Source organism: Cariama cristata, unplaced genomic scaffold (genome assembly GCF_000690535.1).
Source record: "Cariama cristata isolate BGI_N322 unplaced genomic scaffold, ASM69053v1 scaffold27953, whole genome shotgun sequence".
NCBI lineage: Eukaryota > Metazoa > Chordata > Aves > Cariamiformes > Cariamidae > Cariama > Cariama cristata.
The window spans coordinates 15,162-41,656 of record NW_009609385.1 but is presented as its reverse complement, the minus strand read 5'-3'; the positions used below and the strand labels follow the sequence as shown (position 1 = coordinate 41,656).

General features: G+C 38.7%; 1 protein-coding gene across 1 annotated transcript in view; it reads right to left on the bottom strand.

Annotated features, from left to right (window-relative positions):
• Nucleotides 1-26,495, bottom strand: part of ABCC9 (ATP-binding cassette, sub-family C (CFTR/MRP), member 9) — a 74,354-nt gene that overhangs the window by 34,776 nt on the left and 13,083 nt on the right. Inside the window, exons 6-17 of the mRNA XM_009697531.1 lie at nucleotides 26,232-26,474; nucleotides 19,790-19,984; nucleotides 16,891-17,055; nucleotides 15,177-15,332; nucleotides 12,276-12,410; nucleotides 10,825-10,987; nucleotides 10,143-10,183; nucleotides 9,103-9,245; nucleotides 6,227-6,335; nucleotides 4,707-4,817; nucleotides 3,686-3,758; nucleotides 1,957-2,062 (exon numbers count right to left, since the gene is read on the bottom strand). Of these exons, the coding sequence (XP_009695833.1) occupies nucleotides 1,957-2,062; nucleotides 3,686-3,758; nucleotides 4,707-4,817; nucleotides 6,227-6,335; nucleotides 9,103-9,245; nucleotides 10,143-10,183; nucleotides 10,825-10,987; nucleotides 12,276-12,410; nucleotides 15,177-15,332; nucleotides 16,891-17,055; nucleotides 19,790-19,984; nucleotides 26,232-26,474 (1,640 nt within the window). The remainder of the gene's footprint in view (nucleotides 1-1,956; nucleotides 2,063-3,685; nucleotides 3,759-4,706; nucleotides 4,818-6,226; nucleotides 6,336-9,102; nucleotides 9,246-10,142; nucleotides 10,184-10,824; nucleotides 10,988-12,275; nucleotides 12,411-15,176; nucleotides 15,333-16,890; nucleotides 17,056-19,789; nucleotides 19,985-26,231; nucleotides 26,475-26,495) is intronic.

The window sequence follows — 26,495 nt, the reverse complement described above, 5'->3', positions numbered from 1 at the left end:
TTTCCCTAAGATCCCAACTCAGTGACAACACTGGCAGCAGGACATACAGCTCTCACTGCAGTCAACCACAACAGCAACAGGGTATTTAAGGCCCATGATGGGTTTTCACAATGATGTATTGCAGGATTACCCCAATATAACTGGGGCTGAAATCTTATCCATCATTACTATTACTGTGTTGTTATACCTGAATTTGTTGGGGAATTCACCTAGCCTGCATTTCACCCCTAGATCAGTAGCTGCGTTAGTCATGCATGTGGAATCACATGGAAGGGGATTTAGGAGAGTAAATAGGACCTTTATTATGGTTTTGTAAAATACAGGATCCAATTAGTTAAATACCTGAAGTATCCTTCTGTATCGATCTGTCTGCCAGGCAGTCTGAAATTATCAGCAAAACATAACCATGTTTGCATCAGCTATATCACAGTACTAAATTATAGTGTGCAATGAAAAAAAGTCACTCACTAAGGCCTGAGATGCTTGATAAAACCTGAGTTGCTGGTTATGTACAGACTGCTAATCAACTGATGATATGATCTCAATCTCTCTTGAATAACGTGAAACTTAAATAGCATTTCATAAACTTTCTCTAGTATCTTTCTAAGATTTCTTATTTACTCTAATCTTCCTAAGATTCTGTATCTTTCTCTAGGACAAATTTGAGTCTTTCTCAAATATATCTTTGAAAACAATTGTGAGAATAATTTCAAAGTACAATCTACTCACTCCTTGTATTTTCTTAAACTACTCAGAAAAAAAATGCCTGTTTGTGATGTCAAAATCTTCATTGTATCTCTCAAAGAAATTAACTGTGGCAAGTCACATATCCTTCTTCCTTCAAAGCTTAAACTCACGTACAATTAAACTAAAGTTAGTCTTGCCTTGGCTCCAACTGTACCTGCTACTCCAGTGACAGCATACATTTAGAATAGCAGACAGTGAAATATGGGTAGAGAACAGAAAATGCCACCCATACTAGTGCAGGAAAAGCAAAAATATCCAGCTTGTAAAATTGCTGTAAGAAAAAGATGACAAAGGAGGTTACTAGTTAAGGGATGGGGCAACAAAATATTGGTCTCTGTGACAAAATTCATCCTTTCTCCTTAAAAAGCTAATTAAGAAGAGGTTGGCTTGGTAGTTTTAAGGAAACAGAACTGATCTTTAAAATCAAAGAACAAGCCTTGGAGTTACAGCACATCCCTTCCACATCCTCTGCCCTGCCTAGGCTGGAAGAGTGGGTGCTGCCCCACTTAGTTTCTGTAAGCAGTTCCCATTCACTGGGTCTGAATCCACGTGGATCCTGAGGCCTGACCTCACTGGCAGATCTCTCTTCAGCAACAGCTTCTTCACAGCCTTTACTCTTTCAGTATTCGGTGTCCTCGGGATGCTTTCTGAATGTATCACTGTGAAGAGGAACACTGACTTCCAGAGGCGAGGCTTGGGCAGATACCAGGCAAGGGGAAAAGCATTGCTTACGTGTTGTTATATCACCTTTTTGTCTGCTAGCAGCAGCACAACTGAGTGAGACATACAGCCTTTCCTGTATTCTGCTACCCCACACGTATCACTTGACTGAAGAAGCTCCAGCCTGTCACGCTTTCACTGGTGTGTACAGTAGCAGCATAACAATGCTGACTTCAATTATAGTGAATATGAAGCCTATTTGATTACAGGAATAGTATATGCTTTCTATTCAGGTCATTTGCTAGGGCTAATACACTAGATATTAATCACCAATTTCCCTTCCTGAGGCACTTTGTTCTGCCAGCTCTGAACCAGGACAAAACAGCAAGAAAAATCCTTTATAAGTTTGCAGGTGATGTCTTCCAGGATCTGGGTGGTGATAATCATTCAACATGCAGTTCTGAGACATGAAGTTTACATTTCTCACAGCAAATCCCAGCTACTTCCTTCTTAAATGAATACAGCAATGAATAGCTATATGAAACATACTTGCTCCAGTGAACTTTTCCCTCCAGCGTCTGCATCTCTCCCAATATAGCAAGAAGAAGTGATGACTTGCCACAGCCAACTTGACCCACAATCATTGTCATCTGACCTATGACAGTAACAAACATATTTTCAAAAAATAAAAACCCCAATTCTATTCAAGTCCACAAGGCTCAGCTAGATCCAGTTCTAGAGCACCTGAACTAGTTGGTTAAATTTATTAGCATCCACTATGTAAATGGGCAATATTGCACGTATTCATCTATGGAAATACACATTAATGGACAGTACAAGTACACACTGATCTCCAAAGGAATGAGACTATTGCTTTGGCATATATTATCATACATTGTATGGGACTGTGTTACTTTATGGAAGTTATCTAGGGGCAAATGATATAAAGTGGGGAGTGATTATTCAGTCTGGGATTCCATGAAAATTTGGGCCATTCTAATAAGTGACCGTAACTGAAAGGAGATCAATTACTCTTTTCTGCTTTGCTGTACTCCTCCTTCCCTCACCCCCACTTTCCTACCTTCAGTCCTACTCTGTCGTGGCAACGGTGCTTCTCAGATCTTCCCATAAACTAAATGAACTTACTACCTGTGCTAGCTAGTGCTTTTGCCAGGGAAGCTTCTCACCAGCTGGGGAGTTAAGGGTCTTATTTCTTCCAAAGGAGTTAGTAAAATCTTAGACTGGCTCAGCCAGCTTGTGAACCCATGGCCTTCGATTGTAAACTCCTTGGAGAAAAGACCTTCTGCTGGTGTTGTCTGCGGCACTGGGCCAACACAAAGAAGTGTTCATCCAAGTACAGGACACCTAATGCTACAGTGAAACAAATGATACAGGCTTCGGGATTACTTAATAACCATGTGACATCTAAAATGTGTCAACCTAAAGTAAGAAGCTATTTTAAAACTAAGCCCTTGATAGGATATAAAAATAAAATATAAGACTATTTAATAACAGGAAATACCAACAGAGAGGGTTAGGAATTTTACAGCATTAACAACAACAACAATAATAATAACAGAAAATAATAGTTGCTACTTTTCACACTGGCTATGTAAGTCTTCCAAACCAAATTTATGTTTTGTAAACCTGTGGAACTCCGAGCGAAAAAACATTGAGGATGCAAGAAATGACAGGAACTCAGTTCAACAAAGAGAAATTCATTGAAAAAGAAAATCATTGAGGATTTCTTGACAGACAAACTGCATGAGGCTCAAGGAATTTTCTGAGATGAAAATAGTTGTGAACTGGGAGACTAATGTTAAGGAATGGCAGGACAAGTATAATATGAGTGCTGTGTCCCTCTGCACCCACTGATAGCCACTGCTGGAAATACAATACTGAATTAGATGGATCCTTGGTTTGAACGAGTCTGAAGTTCTCCCTCTTTTTTTGATTTGTCTATTAAAAATAATAATGAATTTTTTTTGCAACCATCTGTTTCATATTTATTCTTATTCTTGACTTTGTTCCTGCTATTATAAAAACTATATAAACTATGTAAGTATATAAAAACCATGTAATTTTTTGTTTAGTTATAGTACTTTAGGTTAATGATATAGCTATATGACCAGTATAGTTCATGACCATGTATACATTTTCAACCTTCATTTTTTTCTTATAAAAATCTAAACGTTTCTGCTTTTCACAACACCATGAAATGGAATTAGCAACAACTTGATATTACATATTTCATGTTTAAGGTGTGCATTTATCCTACCTGTTGGGATTCTAATGTTTATGTTGGACAATGTAGCCAAACCACTTCCCCATGAAAAGTATCCATTGGTCACCTACAAAACAATTACCACATGTCAGATATATAAACACATGAGAAAAAAATAGAATGTCTATTTTGGATTTAAAATACGTTACTAAAATAAATCTGTGATTAATAGACATGGTGAGGTATGCTCATATACAAAAAAAAAAAGCAAGTTAGGTTAGTAAAGACTGCCAAACTCAGAAGTTTGTGAATAAGAAAAATTATATACACAAATATATACACTGTATGAAATGCAATAAGGGGATGATCCTGAGTTGAACTCTAGTTACCAAATATTTTCATTCTGTCAAGTATAAGACTAAAGACTAAGACTAATGATCACAAGACCTCACAGGTGACAATCTAAATAACGTAGCTTATCAAGGAATGAATCATTCTGCATATTGTGATATATGGCTACTTGTGAGTGTATTCCCAAAGTACAAATTGAATATTCACAAGGTTTATGCTGGACATAAGAAAAATGTTCCCTAGTGGACCCTAGCCCTTTTGTGCAACTCCTTTGGAGTTGACAGGGCCGCGAAACATTCTTTGCGCAGAGCACATATTTGGGGAAAAGTTGGCCAATATGACTTAAAGTAATGTCATAATAAATGACGTCATAATAAATGTCAAAAATGACTCAAAAGTTTTGATCTTGGTTCTGTGAGTGAGAGAAGTGTACGAAGGCAAAGTCAAAAACTCTGTATTAATTTCTGCATATCAGATTGTCTAGGTTTTGGTCCTTTAGACTCATGATGCCTCTTTGTTTTCTGAGAAGACAGGGAATTACTGTAAAAAACTGGTCTGAGGCAAATTCTTCTCATTTTATATTTGGCAAAAGGGCTGATTTATTTAAGAGCTTGTTCTTCAATGGAAAATTTGCCTTTGAAGAACAGCAGCAATTGGGCACTAGCTGGTACTGTTGCAGGAGGATATGCTCCTTGTAAAGAATGAGATGATGTTTTCAAACCACCTTGATTGCGATATCATCTATCTCCACAGGACGTGTTTGTTTCCTTGTTGCCTGTTCATAGCTTTCAAGCTGATACCTCAAGGGCTGCCTCCTGTTGATGGCCTTGGTGTGCTACATAATGAAATGAAGAAAGGAGAAAAGTTGGAATTCTCAAGAAAGGACTGCATTTTGTTCCCTATAAAACAAACAATCCATTCCCTTTCTTATCATCATACTGGGTCACAAGAAGAAACCAGTGCTTTTCAATATGTTTCATAATAAAGACGCACTACTGTGATACACATAGTGTAATGTTTTAAACACCCTTGTCTGAATCACAGGAAATACCTGATTTTTTATTTCCCATGCATAACCATGCCAAATTTCAGTTCTGTCATCCTCCTCAAACCACTGGGTAAGTCTGCCCTACCTGAGGTAGCTCCAAACAAAGCTGTGTCAGTAAAAGTGTAATGACATGCGGAGTTACCAGTTTGTTTCTTGGAAGCAGAATAGCTGCAGGAGCAAGAAGCATATCAAATTAGCTTGTGCAAAGTACCTTGATAATGTGCAACAGTAATTGTGGAGCTAACTCATTCAGAGGTACTTGTATTTGTAAGCGTCACTGTGTTGAGCTGAATCAGTTTTATCTTAGTGATTCCTTATAGCTGGGCTGTATACAGTGATTGATTTAACCTTTGCAGATACTACCTTTATTTTTCCCTCTCCCTATCATCTAGACTTTCTCTGTCACTGTCTGTAGGGCTAGGCAAAGGTGGACAAGAGAAACAGAATAAATGCTGAAATAATTTCATTTTTGTTTCCTTTATTATAGTTGTTATCCCTGAAATCCAAGAAAAATGTTGGTTTGGGTTGGTAAACTAATTTAAAACTTATTTTGTACTAATCCTTTTTTTCTGTTGCCATCTTCAAGTTTCAGTCACATTTCAAATAATATAATCCGTCTGAAACAGTTGAAATATCTAGCTTTAGAAAAACATCAAAATGAAAAAATATCTTTTCCCAAATCATGTCCCTTGGGTTTTTTTTGCCCTCAAGTTTTACTCAAATTCACTATATGTTTAGCAATCCAGAAACAGCATTTTGGAATGAATTCCTATTTCACAAAGTTGGGTGTTGTTTTTCTCACCTCCAATTCTGAATTTCCCAGAGCAGGAATTGGTCCTACCTAAAGATGCCCATCATACAATGGGTTGTACTGGCAATATACAGTACAAACCACATAACCACAGGAAATGCACCTCAGCCTTTTATAAAAACTGAGAAGGATGAATTTGAACCATGTGTAAATGTGTTGGTGTGTTACGGGGTTTTTATTACTACTGGCACTTCAGCAATGCTTAGATGTGTTTGGCGACCCTTCATGTCATAAAAACACAGGGACATAGAAGAGGCAAAACTGGTCAATATTAGAGTCAGGCTAGAAGCCAAAACTCCCAAGCAGTATCAGCTAGACCACTGGCCTTGTACGGGGCTATATTGCCTCTCTGCTTTGAAATTCAGTGTCATAAAACAGAACTTACAAGTCCTGTGTGCTTCTTACAGGATTCATAAGCTACAGAGCTGTCCCCACCTCTCCAGCTGTCATCTCCAATCTCATCACTCAGGAGAAACTCATTCAGCTTCTGTACACTTGAAAGAACACAGGACAGTGAGTTAAAGAAACCCAGGTTTCCATGAGTACATTTCCATTGTTGTGCAGTCCAGCCAACAGGATGTATCAGAAATGTTCCAAAAGAAGTGCATGGGATACTTTTGGTTTCCTATTGGACTGTTGCCACCCTGATGGCAATGAAAATTTATTTATATGGAAGAAGGACAAATGAAAATAATTAAACATTGCACTGGTAGCTGGGAATGAAGAGGAGACCTAGTCATGTGAGTGCCACTACAGCTCTGTTGGAATGGTTTTAATCTTGCCAGGCTTATCTCTTCTCTGCCTTTCTCATGCCTACACACAGTCAGGATGCATAAATGAGTCACCCACCCACCTACATCTACTGAAAATGCCAATGCACTAGGTGCATCTAAACACAGCTTTTGCATACACTGCATGGAAACACGACTGAATACTGCATAACTCAGCACAGCGATGGTCAGCCTTGGAGAAATACAGCAAGAGCTCTCGTTGCCTGCTTCTTAAAACTGTCCACTGGGAAATACAGCACACAGGTTCACTTTATTTTTCATCACAGAATGATCTGATCCTCTTTCTGCCCCATCTTCTTTCAGAGTGCTGTAAGCATCTGGCTCTTTATCATTCCGGGGAAGGGATGAACAAAAGCATCCACCAGTCATGGTGAAGCTATGTTACTTTGCAAAAACTAAAAGTAGGTGCATTGAGCCAGAGACTGAGAAAACAGAAGGACATATGACTTCAGATCAGTGATTTGAACATTCATCTGCAAATGGGAATGTAGTCCTGTTTCAAGGCCTGTCTGAGCATTTCGTATGAAATTATCAATACATCTTCAAGCCACAGAGATGCTGGTTAGCAAGAAAGGACTGCTATTGTCATTATTTCCTCCTGCCAGTATACCTGTTCCTATCTCCTCTTTTGAAAGGAAAATTTATGCGTCTAGCTCTCATATCAGAATTTCAGTCTTACATAAGTGCACCAAGCAAGAATTTATCTTCCTGCAGAAGATAAGAGACCTCATTCTAATCATCTGCCTAAGAGGACATCAACCATTGCTTTGCATCTGAATGAGGACAGGTACCCTCAAAAGCTTTCATCATACCAGAACTACTCTTTAACATAAAATGGAGATTCTGATCAAAGTGTTAGTGCTTAATTGTAACACAAATGAGCACATACTCACATACATGTATTCAATTGATGATAGAGCCATGGAGTGGCCAAGCACGCATTCTTCATTCTTCACTTGGGGAACATGATGTTCATGGGAGAAAGATGTTGGGAAATAGGTTTGCCAAAGGGTAAAGTTGATTTTGGCAAATATGGTCTTTAAATAATGTCCTGAGGGGTGGCCAGCAGTGTTAAGGAAAATGTACACACCATTTTGATATTAGGGCTATGCTAAACATAGTGCAGAGATATAGAGGCTGGGATGATTTATAAAGATGCCTTTCCACTACTCAGAAATAATTTTCAAGCTAGGGAAAATGTCTCATGTGGCCCTGTTGCTGCTTTGATAAAAATAAACCCTATTTAATTTTTATTTTTTTTAAAGTGAGTGTGGTGCTGGCAAATGACAGCTGTGGAGCCTGAAGTCCTTTGGATTGCTATTTATTATCATCATTACCCACCAAAAGAGGCAGTGGGAGGAGCAATGCAATACCTTGCCAATGTGCCTCGGTCTTGGCAAGAAGGACCTATGTTTCTGGGTGGGAAGGTTAGTTTGGTCTTTACATCCTGCTAGTGCTTGGCATCTGACACGTTACTCCAAGTCAGGTGTCAGTTTGTGCCTCTTGGGACATCTTGGCAGTGTGTATGTCTACATAACTGCCCCATGACTGTGACTCTTTCCATACAGACCACTGACGCAATAGTTGAAAGTCTGAAATTTGACTTACTACCAAGCAACTCCCTTGAGATTAAGTGCTCTACAGCCCAGCACAAAGGAAGTTGTTTTGTTGGGCTAGTTGCAGAAATAGATGCCTGGAACATTTAAATTTCTGATGAAGCAACACATTTTATGAGTTCCTTTTCCTTTTTTTAAAAAATCTTTTCCACTTCATGCCAACTTCCTCAGTGTCCTGCCATGCAGATCCCTAACCCTCACAGACAAAACCCCCCAATGCCTGCCTTGCCATGCTTCCTCTCCTGCGTCTCTTTAGTGCCATTAAGGGGAACAGCATTTCCTTTCTAAAAGAAGTCCTTTAGGGCTCACTCTCCCTTGAGTAACTAGTCCTTCAGTGTCCAATGCTCCTCCATCCACTCTCTTTCATAAAAGAGTCCATGCTAGTCCTAGACAACGAGAGGCAGGACAATAGCAAATTCTCACTTAAAGCCCAATGCACCCTGTGTGGAGGTAGAGTTAAGTCAGTTGCTCTCCCTTGCACCAGCAGGGCCAGTCTTGCTAGACAGCTTCACACCAGTCTCTCTCATCTCCGTGTTGACAAGAGCCCAGAAAAGTACTAGGTAAGGGCCATGGTGGGTGGCTACACTGTGAGAACAGGAGCATATCCCAAGGAAGGACAGTCCAGCTCCGAATCTGACCTGCCAAACTTGGTGAAATTATAAAAAGAATGGAACATTTCTTTGTCTCTGTATCATGCAGTAAAAAGTAATTTCTCTCACATTTTTGAACACGAGTCCCACCTCTTAATCCTCTTCCATGTAAGCAGGTAGAAACAATCTTTTTCTCAGCACCTTCCCTGTTGTATTACAGAACACTGGTGTTCAAGAGTTGGAGAAACTAGAAGGGCCGCTTACCTTATGATAGCCTTGACTGCAAAACGAACCACAGTGGAGAGCAGGAACAGTGGTGTGACCAGGATGTGAAACAACGACAGCGATGCAAAGGCCTGGGCGGGCTGCAGCGGCTTGTCATTGGTATACGCGTAAGTCACAAAGGTCTGTCACATCAGGAAAAGAGCATGTCAGGATAAGGGCTATTGAAAAAGATGGACAAGGACAGCAAGCAAAATGATTTACTCAACTAAGGCCAGTAACTATATACCTCAATTTACTGGGAATCCCAATAAACTGAAGAGAAAGGTGTCTTCTATTAAAGTGAAAAAGATTTTAAAAACTTGCCAGTGATTTCAAGAGATTGACACATTTAAGAATGAAAAAATTTTCTTTGTTTTGTAAAATTTTGTAATTGAGTTCAGGTTTTAAAGGAAACATATAACCCTGAAAAAGCAGTAAGAATCTAATAAATCTTATGGTTTTTTTTTCACATATGCAGAACTATGGTCACATTTCATCCAATTCTGGTACCCACTGTCAGCATAGAATTTGGTCTATGAAGACTCCTTACTGACTGGTGTGCCACAGTTCCTCTAGTGCTGAGATTCAAACCTGGACAGAGGACAAGTAAAATTTATTTCTCCTTAAACTGCAGAGTACCCTTTATTGAGAAGTGAAATTGTAGCTTATAATGCACTTTGAAACAGGAATGATTTTCCCTGCTAGACAATAGAAAAGCAAAGCCACCCAAAATCCCTTTAAAATGACAGCTTCTCAAAATGGGTCTTTCAAGTTGCAATGATTTTTCCTCTTTCTTTCTTATAGTAAAAAATTGTATTTCTTTTTGTTTTTACCAATCCAAACCACAGCTGGTGAAATACCAGCTCTAGGAATGGGCACTTCCAGTGTCATGGTATCCTACAATTAGCAGGGGCACATTAACCCATCTGCTGGTTTTATGAGGAGTATGTCCTATAATAACAATGGTGTCCTTTCTTTCTTTCTCCCCTTCTCTTTTTCTCTCCCTTTTTATACAGAAAAGTGAAAACCACAGATCTTACTGCAAGAACAGCTGCTATTGGTATGGCCGCATTCATAAAAACTGTGAAAAAGAAATAAAATAGGCATCAGATTATATGAAATAAGAAAAAACAGTTTTACAATTAGTTGTACGGCATTAGAAAAATCCAGTTATTTCCAATTCAAGTAATTAAAACTCCCAAAAGGAGAATTGCTCTGCAGGAAGAAATTTCCTTCCATGACAGACAGAGATCTTAAACATACAAACAAATAAGCCAAGGAATTACCTCATTTGTATACTTCAGTGAACTAGGATAAAAATTTTTATGTGCACAATTATTATGCAATATAACTAAGCCTTTACCCTCTCAGCTCTTCTACATTACAGAAAATACAATTTCTTTGAGACACTAATTTATCTTTGCTGTAATCAGAGCTGCTAATATTATCAGAAGCCTCCTTACTATAAAGCAATTTATAACTGTAATGTCATAATGAAGGTGACAGAAAACTTACTACAAAAAAAAATAATCAATAAATTATGCACTGTATTTTCAAGATTCTGTGTTATGTATTTGTCGTGCCTTTTTATTTTAATCACATTCCACAGACACACAAAAAAGTGTCACAGGCACAGCTGTATCTTGCTTTAGTTGGAGACAGGAGGAATGTTGGCATAAAGAACAGGATCCATTTCTGAGCACTAAACACAGAGTTACTTACTGGAAAGAGAGGTATGAAGCGCAAAGGTTTTGAGACTTGTGAGTTCCTTCATTCTTGTTTCTTCCACGCTTGTACAAAATATGTGCTCCCAGGCATACAGCTTTAATAACTTAATGCCTTTCAGTATCTCATTAGTTTTCTTTAATCTCTCAGTAGAATAGTCCTTCATTTCAAAAGAAAACAAGGATAAGAAATTGATAATGGTTTGTAGTTTTAATGAGAATGCTCTTTTCCCTTCACTTCTGTTGTAAAATTCATTAAAGATTTACAATTTTGTTTGTTTGTGATTTTGTACAGGCTTTCAGTTGCCATACTGAGTAAAACAATATCAAATTCCATGTTCTTTGGAGCTTACAATCATGAGGGGAAATTAAGTGACCCTGTTCTGAAAAGAAAAAATAAACCAAAGCATCTGAATCCTTCAAACAGAGGGTCATGCTCTGGGAGGTGGATTAGTAAGTCAATGGTGTCTGTAACAATAGACAGAAGACTACACATGTGTAATTGCTGATACAAGATTAATTCTGGGATTCGTACAGATCAGTCACAAAAATAAATGAGATGTTTATTGATATATTTAGCTAATCGCCCCTCACTAGAAAACAGTAATCATAAGTTTTGGTAAAATCATAATCCAAAAGATGCTATGAGTTAGAGGAACTCAGGAAAGAGCAAAAAGAAAGATTCAGACTATTTCTGAAATTATGCAGTGATAAATCCTCTGTTGGTATAAATTGGCACAACTCAAGAGGATTGAAGTGTGCTGAAGATTAGATCCATGTATGTATAATTTGCTTACCGAATATTAAAAGGATCTTTAAATATTTGAGAACTCAAACATGAAAGGTTGACTAAAAAAGTCCAAGGATCACAAGAATAAAGTTAAAAATTAGATGAAGTATCAGAAAACATTTCTAATTGGTGAACTAAATTAGACATAAAAAGAAACTTACAGCACTGAAGGATGTACAATAGATACTAATCCAGCAATGCCAGCCAATTTTTAGAGAATACCAAAGCTTGGGGTGAGAGCATAAAGTCTCTAGCCATTTCAGAGGGGGTAGTACACATTCTTTAACACTGTCCTCCTATAATTTATCAGTCATTTGTACTGTTTGCTAACATCCCATGAAATACAACATCTGAATGTAAGAATAACACCCTTCCATGGAATTGAATTCAGATGAAACTGCTAGTTGGGTGAAAAATACTCTCCACAGATAAGGCAGGTCAAGGCCCACATACTTTTTTTCAGATTCTTGTCTGACAAATGTTAGGAAGGAAGAGATACTGGGTCACAGAAAAACAGAAAGGAAGGGATGATGGAATTAAGGGATGGCTTGCCCAAACCTTCGCAATGAATGGTCACTAACAACACGAACAAAATCCAGAACCCCTGGTTCCCTGTTCTCATTTCTGGATCACAAATGTCACTGAAATAATGTACTTACGAGAGTGCTCTTCTGAGCCTCAGCCAACTTCGTAGCTATGAAGTACTGTATTGGAGCTAACAGTACAATGACAGCAGCACCGACCAAGGCACTCACTCCAAGTAAATTATAGAGTAGGATCACACCCATTATTATCTATGAAGGAAGAAGCAACATAGAAAAAAAGTAGATTTCAATATGCCAGAATGATAGCAAGAATTTTTTTTTTTTCTTCTAATAAACAGTTAAATGGTTCATAGGAATAAGCTGATCCTGTACTTCAGAAGGTCAAGTTTGGAAAGTGTGGGAAATGAACCCAGAAGCCTTTATTTTTGACATTAACTGCATAGTTTGTGTTACTGCCTGGCAGTCCTAATTCCAGACATGGTTTCCACAGAACTAAAGGAGCAGTAAAATGATGGTGCTTGCCCCAAGGCATTTTACAGAATCACTGGCCTCAACTCTAACTTACACTAGAGTTCCTTACATCACTCTAGAAGTATTCAAAGGTCTTAGGACTGTCATGAATCACAGTTACATTCTGTCATAGTGGTCCTCTTGCAACTGCAGAGAGAGGTACATCTAAGACAGGCACTGACGCATGAAGCAGATGTGCTGGGAGTGACACAAACCTGAGCTTGTGCATCAATATCATGTAGCTCTGTAGGAAAACATCAAGATGCTACCTTAGCCCTCAAAGAGTTTGGGAATACTTCCCACAAAGGTTTGCATGGGAATGGCTCTGATACAACTACTGTGATTCTGGTTCTCAAGTTAATACAAGCTCTACTACCTAAGTACTTTTGTTAAAAGCTCCGCTTTATGGCACAGAGATGTCCTCAGTGATAACAGGGCTTATAGAACTAGTTCCCTACTTTGTATTTTTGTTATCTCTTAAACAAGCCAGTTCTGTCTTTAAATCTGCCTTCTTATTATACGATAACAGAAATAAGAATCAGTGGAGTTCAATATTTTGAAAGCATTATTTAGCATTTCAGGCTTCTGTAATGTAAATTAGCATACCTAGATGCCATTTTCTTAGCAGAATAATGCAAGGTTACAGGTAGCCATTTGTATTTGGCATAAACTGAAGCCTGTACTGGCGGCCTGATCCTGCAATGAATTTTTGCCATTGATAGCAGGCCATAATTGGTGGATACACAATATATTTTCTAAGACTGACCCCAATCTTCAGCAGGGTATGGCTATATTTGATCACACTGGATGGATTAAGTTCAGTATTTGCTACAACCTGTTCTGCTCGAGGAGGGGGTAGCCTTGACAACTGCTGTTTCTCGGGACATCCCCTGAAGCTCAACTCATTCGCATAAGGCAAGACAGGACAGTCCTATCACCTTCTTTAGAGTAGTATAGTTATAATCCAGCTCATAGTTACCAAGGGTTAGTTTCTTCCTTCTTTTTTCCAAAAAACAGCCAATTGAGCCTATCAGGCAGAAAGACATATTACCACAAAACCAGTGTCATTGATATCAGCTGCATAATATTTTGAGAAGGAAATAGTAAGTATTCACCTTTCAATTTTATTGTTGGAGAAGAGATGTAAGGTGATTGCTATGATTAAGAGCAGAAAGAGCCCTGTATAGCCTTGGCCACAGATGCTCACTCACCAAGCAAGCTCATCAGGTGCCAATTCATGGGTGATGCTACACTTATTTCCAGTCAAAGCTATGGTCAAGCTACCTCTGTGGTCCCTGTCTCCTGATTGCCTGACGGTGAACTACAGGAACCAGCAAAATCATCAGAATCTTCCTCAAACCAGTCTTTTACAGTAGTGGTGAGGAAAGTCATTACATTTCTACAGTGGCTGGGACAGAGACTTTATCAAAGGGACAAATGAGTGGTGAATTTAGACTACATATAATTATTCACTAGTCATAGCAATCAGACCACCTGTTCATTTAATAACATTCAAAGTATTAACAGCAAAACTTCCAAATAAACCTGCATGTGAAACAGTGCCTTAAAATGAAACCCTCTGTATTATTTCTAATTTCTGTTGCCATGTAAACTTTTAGGTTTTTTTCTCCATAAATTATTTTATGACTCTCTAAACCCTACCCGATCCATTAGTGGTAGTAATATTGCTGACAGTTATAACAGATTACTGACATAGTTCCAGGAATTTCAGTAAACCAGATCTACTGTAAGAGTGGGTTCTATCCCTTTTTAAACTTGTTAATGTCAGCAGGATAGGCCACCTATAGGTAAGGACCATGCCAGTCCCACCCCAAGCTAAAATTCTGAAGGTGCTACAGAAGTCCAAGCTTCATGGAAAATCAGCATGGCTTAGATTGTTAAGTCATTTAGCACTTTTGAAGATTTCTTTCAGCCCAATAATTTTTACCTTTCCTTCCTACAGACCTGCCTACAGATCTTTCCCAGCCTTGTTAAGAACCCGATGTTTACAGTAACTAAGCTTGTTTAGATGAGAGCTCGTCTGAGCATTTCGTGCAGTGCACTGTTGGTGCTGCTGTCAGTCACTGAGCAGGATTCAATTGCTTTCTGCTCCTGCCACAAAACACAGTTACAAGTGGACACTGCAAATGCAATACTTAGCACTGGTCAGATGCCTGTGCTGCTGCCATGTGGCAGAAATAAAAGCAATGACTTGTGTCAGTAGTGAAGAAATATGAGCAGGTAAAGGATGACAGGTCTTAAAGTCACAGACTACATCCATAACAAGGAAATCCTGTTCAAAAAAATCCTCTCTCTTTACTGGCCCTCAGAGAGCCTCCCAACCCTTGGAGGAGATGATGGGCCACATTTCTGCTTGTTTGTCTTCCTGGCGAATGAATATGAAGTCCAGATTCCCCTCTGGATTTTGTAGTAGTCTCACAGACGTATACTCTTTTCAACCAGGTTGAGGATCTCTGAAATCAGGCCCTTACTTTGATGCTCTACCTGAACAGGCATTGCCCACAGATTGGGGCACAGGAACAAGAACCACATTAATTGATTTGTTTCTATGGCGACCAAATTATTGATTTGTCCCAGCGTCATCTCTCCCATGGACAGGTTGGATGTAGAAAGCCTTAGGATCTTATTGTATATCATTGCCTGTAGGAAAAGAATAAAATGGAAGATATGAAAATGATATAATTATAAAACAACAGTAGCAGCAGGATGTTTCAAACTGCAGTATCAGTCTTTACCTAAGACAGCCCTTCTCCCAGTCTCTCACCTGAGACACAGAGAGAGGTGGAGACAGAATGAGAGAAAGCACAAGAGAAAGAACTGAGTTAAAAAAACTCCAATTCCTCTTAAAAGGTTTGTTGCTTAACGCAGACCTAAAATAGAGTAAAATGACTACAAAACATCAAAATTTAAGAGACTGGGCAAAGATCTTTTTTTAACAAACATTCGGTGAGCCTGTTCTTCTGTGACACTGTCTGTCAGAGATCATTGTTTCTGATAAGACAGTTAAACTCATGCTATGAAGTTTTGATCAGGGTGGGTACATATTCCTTTGGGTTTCTCTCCTTTACCCAGCCATTTATTTCCATAAAATTTGTAGGCACTTAACAGGGTTTAAAATTAATCAGGACTTATATCTACCAGAATTTTAAAGACAAATATTGTGAGCCCAGTTTGAAGTTATGACCAAATATCAAACATTGCATCTTTAAAGACGTTTTAAAAATAATCTGTGCTCTTTGCCCTGTTTTGTCGATGAGCAAGGTAGATCCTGTGGAATTAATCAGAAATGCCTACAGACCATGGTGAATTACATCAGCTGTATATAGTGCTAAGAGTCCTCATTTTGGCAAGTGGGAGTCACAAAAGCACTGGGAAATAATCAGGTGCTCTTTCTTCACCAAGTCTGTACTGTTTATCCTGGGAGAAGGCAGAAAATGTTTGAAACAGCTACATCAATCACAGTGCGCACAAAAAAGCAGCTTCCACGCTGAGATGCTATTCCTGTGGTTAGTTACAGCTGGCAAAACATCAGTTCCAGCTTCTGTTTTGCAGACAGTGCTACTGCTGTCTGTGGTGTTGGGTCTGCAAAGATCCCTGTTACAACCCACCCACGCGCTGAGCTGGGACTGCTGGCTCCAGTTCATAAACACAACTTTCACAGGGGGTTAATGGATGCTGGTTTTAGAGACACAGTTTTGCAGATGAATCACTCCTGTCCCATTCCACAGGGCTCTGTGCAAAAGGGCATAAATATTCAGAATGACCACTCATGATATATGGACAATGTTCCCGTAAAACATAGCTCGGCCAAAGATACTCTGCAGATGACTCTGTTCACAGTCAGCAGAAGTAACCTCATAAGCAAATGAACAAAGCAGATGCAGAGCCAAAATGACACCGCTTATCTTCATATACCTAACATCATCTGCAAGGATATGTTCTTATATGCACAGACTGAGTGTTAAACTTCTACATGTTAGTATGATGGGTTTAGTTTTCAGCAAAAGGAATTGCTGCCATCAGTTTGCCTATGTCACTGATACAGCTTTTTCCAGTTTTCTGTATAAAAATACAGTGCATGTCTTCTGTCAAACAATTGTTAACGGAGTCTTCAGATAAAGAACAAGACAAATGAAAGTGCAAAGCTGGAGCTATAATTAGTGAATTTGTTGGCAGATCATGGAACATCTTTGCTCACCAGTAAAGCACCTCGTAGGTTGATGCCAGTTTCTGTAGTCACATAGTAGGATGCCTGCAGGAATGTCCTCTGCAAGATAAGGGCCAGGAAGAGAAGAACTGCCAAAACATAAACATTCCTGAGGAATTCCTCTGAGGAAAGATATGAATTTGATGGATCCTTCACCTGAAAAGAAAGGAAAAAATGATGAAAGTGGCGTAGGAGGGATTGTATATTCTTGAGACACTGGAAACAAGGAAATTCAGTCATTGCATTAGAATAAAAAATATTGATGGTATTATGGGAAAGTTATAGGAATCAGATTTCTCACTGTCCTACGTATCAAAATCATTTGGATACAAATTAAATACTCTGCTCATGTTCCAAAGACTTAGGATCTCAACTTTTGGCAGTTCTAAAATGAATTGTTTTTAGCAGAAAACGGACAATGAGATCACCATATCTGCCTTATCTTTAGTATCTCCATCAAATTCTGATGATTTCTATGATAGAAATGCTACTCAGTAGAAAATAAAGCTCATTCCACCTGCATCACAAAGAGGCTGCAAGAAAATATTTATTATATGGGATTAGTTACTTATGTTGCATTTGTATATTATGGAAACAATTCCTTCCAGAAATACAGTCTATGATATGCCAGTATTCCCCGCAAAATGAGGTTCAAATGCCTCAACAGGGGAAAAAAAAATCTTGTTTAAATCACTTTATTTGTTTTCATTTTATAGTTTTTATGTTCACTGTTCTGCTCTATTTCAGGCAGAAAAGGAAACAAATGTACCAAAATACTACAAGGAAGACTGTTCCTTTGGTATTTCCGATCCAGCTGGAAGCAGAATGTACTGGAGTTCTTACAAAAGAAAAAAAAAAAAAAAGGAAGGAAAAAGACTGTTCTACTGAAATATCCAGCCTGATTCTGAGATTAAAGGTTTGGGAAATACTGGAAAGTCCGCCATGTACCTACCCTCTTGAAGATTCCTTCATCCCTCTGGATTACTGTCATCTGCCACGGGACTGCAGGCAGGAGAGAGATGCTCTGAGCCACCCAGGCTCACTTCACTCCAGTGACCCCAGCCCCTCCACACCACACACTCCTCCCTCTGCCACAGGCAGCTGACACCCAAAAGGTGTGTACAAGCACCCAACAGTGTTTTCAAAAGGTCCAATGTCAGTAAGACACCTAAATCCCACTGAAATAATAGGACTAAGCGGCTCAACCAGACCAAGACTCCTTGAAACGAGGGTTGCTTAAGTACACAATTGGTCAGATAAATATATTTGAAAACTCCTAATGTTCTGCTGCATCTAACTTTCCCATGTTTACATAGTGAGGATATCAATAATAAAATAACATTTGTAGATACCTCTATCAATGTATATAGAGTTCTCAGGAATTAAGGGGGAATAGGTATAAACTTAAATTAATCCACATTAATTGAAACTACAGAGAATTTTAAAAAGAAATGCATAATAGCAAGAACAACCAAGAGGAAGTTTATCAAAATCCATAAATTAAAAGCAAATGTATTTTGAAATGTATCCAAGAGAAATAGTGACTGTCACCAAGCCAGGCCCTTGGAGTGGTTTCAAGTTCTCCAAGGATTTTAATCTTGCCTTTAGTCAGTGTTGATTAAAACTTAAAAAACCCCAGAACTAAAACCACTACACTGAAGAGCACAAACGATAAAGGAAGCAGACAAGGTACAGATTCCTAAATCTGAGATTCAGAAATGATCATTTTCAAGCTAAAATACCTTCTTTGTTCAACATGCAAAAAACCGCATTTTTGAAAGTAAAATATGTACTTTGCCTTTTAACTCTGTGGCTCAAATCCAACACATGGAGGTTCAAGGATGATAAAGAGTTTTATTTGATAAACTGCACAATTAAAGTCTCCTTCAGTGCAATGGCTGAATGAGAATCTAAAGCCAAATTCCGACCATCAGTCAAGAAAATGAATGTCAGGAGTGAGCAGCCAAGAAGAAGGTATTTGGATAGTGATGATAGTCAAATGCTTTATCTGGAGGGGAAAATATTATTCCATTACGTACCTATCTGCTCATTCAAATACAAAACACTCACTGCATAAAGTGTATGGAGATGTTTCTGTATTAGAAGATAGACACAGGAAAATTTCTTCATCTTGTCTTCTCTGCTGTCAGCTAGTAAAATAAGTTTACCTGTACTTTTTCACTAGTTACTAAGAAATTCTTTTCCTTATGATAGAAAATGTTCTGTATCAGAGGCTTGCTAAGTGCTTAGAGGTGATCTCTGGAAGTTCAGTCTCAGTGAAACTTAAAAGGAGCTGTGAACTAGCATCTTTTGTGCATCTTTAGTATCAAGAATGCTATCAAAACTTTTCAATTTCTCACATGTGCCAATGCGTTTCATCACAGCAACAACCAGTATAATCAGTCATAAACAGGGAGGCACTACTCTCAGCTTCCCAGCGGAAAACAGATTTCAGAGAGGTAAAACCTGTCAATGAACTACAAATGGACAGATTGACAGAAATTAAGCAAAATTCCCAGACTCATCCTTGCTGGATGCATCACTGAGGCACCACCAGCGAGTGTCCTGGCTGAAACAAAGAGGCACAGTTGAAGAGGGGCAGAAAAGCTGTTACTTCTCCCCAGAACTGCTGTGATGACTCCACCAAGATGCAGACAACTGGGGGAAGCCTCCACTACCTGTGTTGCATTCATACCAAAGACTTCCACTACTCAGGTTCATAATTTGACTATGTGTCACCAAAAAATACTCAATTTGCTTGAAAGAAACAATGACATAATACAATGATGATCATAGACATATAAAAGCATGCAGCCAGACGTATCAAATACCTGATATGAATCTAGAACTACTACAAAACAAAGTCTTTCAGTCCATGTTGTCAGGTTACCTTTTCTGTTGTATTCGTATTATTGGTTGTATTCTGGAAGCCCTGGACAATGCCAGAAATGCATAATGGGCCAGCAAAACCCAGCAAGTCAGCCAAGTAACGGAATGTGCTGCTGAGAAGAATTGGTCGTCCAAAAGCACTATACATGGCTAACCATATGGAGGGACTCCGATTGGGCTGATCTGCTACCTTTTTCTGGAAAACAGAGAAACAAGTATCAATGCAGCAAGAAGAGGCCTCTCTGACTTTATATGGCAACTTCCATTTCGTGCCTGTCTGGATGCCCAAATGGTTCCTGAAGGGTGTTTTGGAGTACATGACGTAGCAAACGTATCAACAGATTTCAGATATTCTTCACAGCAAACCCAAATTCTGCCTCCTCTTGGTAACTGTGGTTTCTCACCTCTAAATCCTAGCACTTTCTGAACCTGTGAATATAGGAATGCAAACACAGATTAATGGCACTGGCACATAGCCATTGCTCCTTGTCACGTGTGCACTCAGGAAAAAGTCTGACCTTTCAGGCCCTTGCTTATATGGGTAATCTTGGCTTTCACAGTAGCTGTGAAACCACTTGATCCAGTAAAGGCTTCTGATGTGAGAAAGGGTTTGCAGGAAAAAAACATGGACAGACACCTACAATAATATAGTTTAATTTAATTTATCTGGATTTTTTTCTATCTCTTGGATACCTTCCAGAAAGACAAACTTCAGCCAATCACTAATTACTGTGCTCAAAAAGATGAAAGTATCGGGCTACATTGGGAGGTAAGATTAAATCAACTGAGGGTCCTTTCTAGCCTTCAGTTCTCTAAATTTATGCAATATCACAACTCTTGCCCTAAAACACCAACGAGAGGATATCTCTTTATCTTGTCAGAGGTGTTCTGATATTTCTGAGGTCCTTTCAGTCTAAAGAAGAAAGAGTTTTGCTGAACAGACCCATGGTCTGCAGAGTGCTTCCTTGCACTTCAGGCAGCAGCTTTTGACACTTTAGAAAGCATCTGTCATTTTTCAAGTAGCACAGATGCCTGCGAGTTGTAACCCAAGCCAAGCCCTCTTGAGTGTTCACAGAGACGTTTTAAGTATAGCCCAGTAATAACAACCCCCTGCCCCAGCAAACTAACCAAAGAAAAGCAAGCATGTCTGTACCATGCCTGGCTGCCTCATGTCTTTTTTCCTCTTTTCTCGTTTTTTCCTTTTATGCTACTTCAACAGTGAAATAGAACATGTGCAAGGTGCCAAAAATGTAGAAGTTTTTAGGAGGGACAGATAGCTGCTTACTGGCTTCTAGAGATGAGGGCATGCTGGTCATACCCAATGCCAAGAAGCTTAGTACAGAGAAATAAGCAGCATGGGGACAAATTAGAGCTAACATTTCAGAAAGAAATCGTAAGAATGAAACTGCTTCTTCTGATGAGCGAAAGAGCACAAGAGCCTTGCAATTAAAGAGGATGACAGATGCTCTCTATTAACCCCTTCCTTAACCCAGAAGGGGAAGGTAAGGAGAAAAGGGAGAGAGACTGCAGTGGCTACTGTCACCCTCCTCAAATAAACCATCTGCACTTTAACAGCTTGATAGGAGCTAAGCTAACTTATTAGGAAAACACATCTGCTGTCTTTTGGAAAAAATTGCACATGCTATTCTGGGCATTTAGTTAATGGTAAATTTGGTAAATGGCAATGGTAAATCCTTATTTCTTTAATAAGATTTTACTATTTTAATAGCCATTTTCACTACTTGTACAATTCACATAATTGTCATCACTACAAGAAATATATTTACTTTTCCTTGGAAAAAATACTAATTAAATTAAATTATCTAATAATCTCTATTGCTAAACAATGTTGTTTCTTCTTTTTTAATCAGGACTTCAAATTAGCTAAGGTATCTAATGGGGAGGGGCAAGAAAGAAGAGTGGATTTTTCTTCTAATCTTAAGCGCTTTTCCAGAATGGTTCCTGAAGCCATTATGGGCTTGCAGTATAGTATGTTGTACATGCGAACCCTGTCCTTTATTCAGGTGCTGAAGGATCATCTGTCAATCACCACTCATTATAGTTCTCTGACAACCACTGACATGTTTCAGTAAATCCACAATTGAAAGTTTGTCCAATGGCATAAGAATTAAATAAAAAAGCTCTGTCTGGGCTTTCTTCATGAGAAAAATCTTATGACCACAATGATTATTTTCGCAGTTTCCCAGTCCCTTTTAGTCTCTGTGGCTTGGGAAGCCACCTGAAGCCAAGAGTTTCTCCTCCTGGGCACAGGAGGCTGGAAGGACATACTTTCCTTTTGGAAGGTGAGAAAAAGAATCTTAAAACATCATGTTAAAAATGATCCAGTTACAGAAAAGGAGAGGAGCTGTACTGAACACAGAAAAGAGTTGCAGCAACACAAATATGAGCTTAATCAGTTTACACAACTGTGCATCTCAGTGTTTAAATTTGCAAGGATTATTTTTGTTAGAATGGTCAGAAGCATTTGTTGTTGTGTTAATGAACCAGGCTGGACCACTGTTCTCACCTGTGCCATTTGCTTAGGTTTTCCTTGTCTTTGTCACCTCCCTTTTAAATCACTGTAATATTCTCTACCTTGGATACTCAACAGTTGAAATAAGGGCAGTGAGACAGCACTTGCTTGTACATCAAGCCACCTGTAAGGCACATCTCATTAAATATGGAAATCTGACTTTTCCCTTAGTACTGGAGCTGACAGTGTCAGTCTGATGCTGAAGGACCACGCTCTGTCCCTGTGATTTCTAGCTAACACACTTTCTTTCTTCCTCTTTTTGCCATAACACGTAAGATCCACAATGGGGCATGACTAGCAGACATAGGAAACTAATGGTCCTTGACTTTTAAAATTACTTTTTCTATTACCTCATTCCAAAAGAAAAACTTCCTATTGACCATCAGGGCAAATTACATGGGATTTAGGTTGATGGGGTAAACCAAATGTATTATCAACTTGCTAAATCTATTTTGAGATATGTGATGTATGATGCATTAGTGCGGTTTGAAACATCTAGACCACTTGTATAGAAACCAAAACAAAAGCCAAGCAACAACAGAAACAAGACCAAATTTTGAGGGGGGGATTATGTGACAAGGACTACGCATATATAGTACATTGGTCCAAAATTTGGCTGAGAGAGTTTCATTGTGTATCATTAAGGACTTCTTTATCTTCTTAATCTTACTAAAGAATTCTTTATCTTCAGACAAAATGTCCATTAATATAGTAGGAACTGTGAACATGTATTAAAGAGAATATATGAATTTAAAGTCATGGGTCTAACCCTACGTGTATGATGTGCATCACTGTTTATTCCGCAGAAGCAACCTTCCTACCTGTGGTTAGAATTTCTCCAGGATTCTTAGAAAGGTATGATAAAAAGACTGTAGGATGAGGTATTTCTTTTTCTATAGGAAACTTTCCAGAAGAGCAAGAAAATACAGCATGTCCATCTTTTAGAATATTTACTGATGGCAGGAAATACTGGGATAAGGAAAGCCAATTGCAATGTGGTTTTTTGGCAATACTTTGTTTAGGAAAATCTCAAATAGCATATTTAAGTAAGCTTAATTATCAAAATGGCTTGTTTTACCTGTGGTTTTATAGTAAAGTCTAATTTGAAAGAACATATGCTATACTGTTTTCTTATGATATACTCTGTTATGCTATGATGCCAAACACAAACTACCTATAAAAACAGTAACAAATGACCTATATCTTACTGTAGGAGTCGGAATGCCTTTTACAGTACTGACTACCAGACTAATAGCCAATTAGAATGTCGATCACTAGTTATTTAGCCTTGTATTGTGTTGTTTTATACTACTGATAACTAGTTTTAAAATTCTATAAAATATAGAAGAAAGTGATATTAAAATTGAATCATTTCATGCTTTGAAAAAATTACTTATAACTAAAGAATTTTGAGTAGTGAACGTATTCATAATGCTAAGAACTGCTTGATGAAAGTTTGAAAATGTAAAAGAACCTAGAACAGAATAGCAAATTCAGATTTGTCACTGAGAACTGTTAGCTTAGGTCTTGTGTCACTGTCTAAACCCTCATATGGCAGAAGCCAGAAGAATTCTGTCTGAATAGCTGAATATGTATTTCAGGAGTTGTCCACTGACATCAAAGAAAACAAGCAAAGGTCAAACCTAATGTTCAGAGACTTCATGGTTACGTGAGTGGCAATATGCTATTTTAGCAGAATAAAGCAGCCATAAAAATTTAATCTCAGACCTTCTAGTTTACACTCCTGTATGCTTGGCACACAGGTTTGGAAAACAGTGATTTTGAGAAAACAGTCATCAAAATTTAACCTGACTTATTTCCCTTGTGCTATTATTTGGTAGAGAACCTCAGCTGGTTTCAGTTTTCGTAGCATGCAGAAAGGATATCAAGACACCACATGAGCTATCTCAAAGGCATTTGACAGTACAGAATATTCATGGTCATGTTCAGCATCTTTCATCAAGACGTGATAAGGGTGTGGAAAAGAACAGAAGCTTTCCTTCTGCAGGGCCATGGAGCACAGCTGAGATCAGCTATCTCCAGGCATAGGCAGGGGTAACCCCACTTAATCCAGAGGATGCTGGGGGGCTCCTCTCACCAGCTGTGGAAGATTAGTGTAAAATACACCCTGGCAGCAGAGACAGTGACATATCATCTTTTCCAGATTACAGACCACGCTTCAACTTGAAGAATTTTCCTAATTCTGTGGCTGTTTTCTGACCCAACCATGCACAAGCCAACACATTTCTCCGTGGGAGTGAACTGCCACAAGTTCCACTGCCTGGATCTTTGGACTGGCTTTAGCCCTTTGGTTTACTTTAACTTTATCTATGAAGTATCAGTTTACTTTAGGGTTACAGCTTGTTTTCGAATATTAGCACAAATGTGCTAGAGGCTGTGGTAATCTCAAGACTTTAAACAACTACGGAAACCAAAGTATCTGATGTAAGCCAGCTTTATAAATGTAGGCGCATGTAACTGCATGGGTATATTTACACAAGTCTTCATATGTGCATGATGCATGCCAAGGGAAGCTATACACTGAAAGTTTGCATTCATGCACATGAGCAATAGCACACTTGCCTTTTGGCATCTGAACCACATATTTGTGCAGGCACACACAGTATCTGCAGATATAAATGAGCTACAGACAAATGCTTGCACGCAGTCATGTTGCCTATCATTAAGAATGGCACAGAGACTCAGATCCTTGGGGCATGTAGGTGCCTAAGACTCTTTGGTCTCTTTAAGTGGGATTTAGGCACTAAATGCTTCTTTAAGGAGCTACTCTAAGGGATGCACTTCTCCTTAGCTGTGAAAAGCTCAGTTCCAATGCCTCAGTAGTTTTCTTCTTAAAGCAGAAGGGTCTTGGTCTCTAGACTCTGTAAGCATCGACTACAAAAGGAAAGAGAAGCAACCTAAATCTATTAAAGTAGAAACAATTGTACTGATTATGGTTTCATTTCAGAGGGCACAGAAAGGAGGCTGCAGCTCCATCAGTTGATGGGAGCAGAGAGTTGCTCTTCCCGGCTTCCCCTCACATTGCAGTTCTAAACCATACACTGCTTGGAAACATGTTTATCTGGTATGTGCAGGAATGGGATTTATATGCTTTTGCCCTATGTGCTACATTTCCCAAAGTGGCCTCTGAATGCCTGTATTCTCTCTGTTTATGCTCGAGAATCGATATGTATGTACAAATCAGGGAGGGAGGCTCTCAAATCCTTCCTCCTTTCTGCAAAACAAAATCTTTTTTTTTTTTTTTTTTTTTTTTGGCAGAAATCACCAGCTTTAAGCACAAATGAAACACCACAGTTTTGCTTAAATGCATCCAGAAGTTGCTCTGGAAACTCCTGCTCTACCCAGTGAGTTTGCCCAACCATGGTTTTTGTACTGTGTCTGGCTGGGATGGAGTTAATTTTCCTCATAGCAGCCCATATGGTGCTATGTTTTGGATTGGTGACTAAAAGGCTGTTAAGACACCAGTGTTTTGGCTATCCTTGATGTGTGGTTTTGGCTATTTCTCTTTCTGGAAAAAAAAGTGAAGATGAGTGTTTCCAGCTGAAACTATGGACAGAATGTCTTCTAATTTAAGATGCTGTCATAAGTAGCTAAGATTTAAATAAGATTTAAACAAAGCTTTCACTTTTAAAATTAAATCTAGCAAGTGATCAGTCTGTTATGGTTTTAGTTTCCAGTTGCTATCAATCTGGCAACTGTCCCCTGCTGTAAATTCACTTAAAACCAAACAGTAACCATTGGATTGGAACTTCCTAAGCCTAAGTTTCACCTTGGAACAAACAGTTCTAAGTTAAAAATTCCTAAAATTAGGATTTCATAGAAGCAGAAAAAATTCAAAGTGACACTATATTTTCTAAGGCCAAAAAATGACATGAACATCTTTGGTTACCTTTTGTTCCTCATATGCTTCTTTGAGACAAACGTAATTTGTCAGTGCTCTCATTGCGATTGGAAGCTTTCCGATTGCCTTCAGGTCCACAGGTTTCTTGTGAGCAGATATAATAAGAGTATTCATCCACCAGTAAGTCGCCTTTGAAAGCAAATTGACAAATGGCTGCAGAAACCTCACACCCAGGTCCTGTAGATCCTCTGGTGGCTTTACTTTCTGAGGGTTCATGAAAAAAACATACCTCTGGAGAGAAGAAAATAGAAG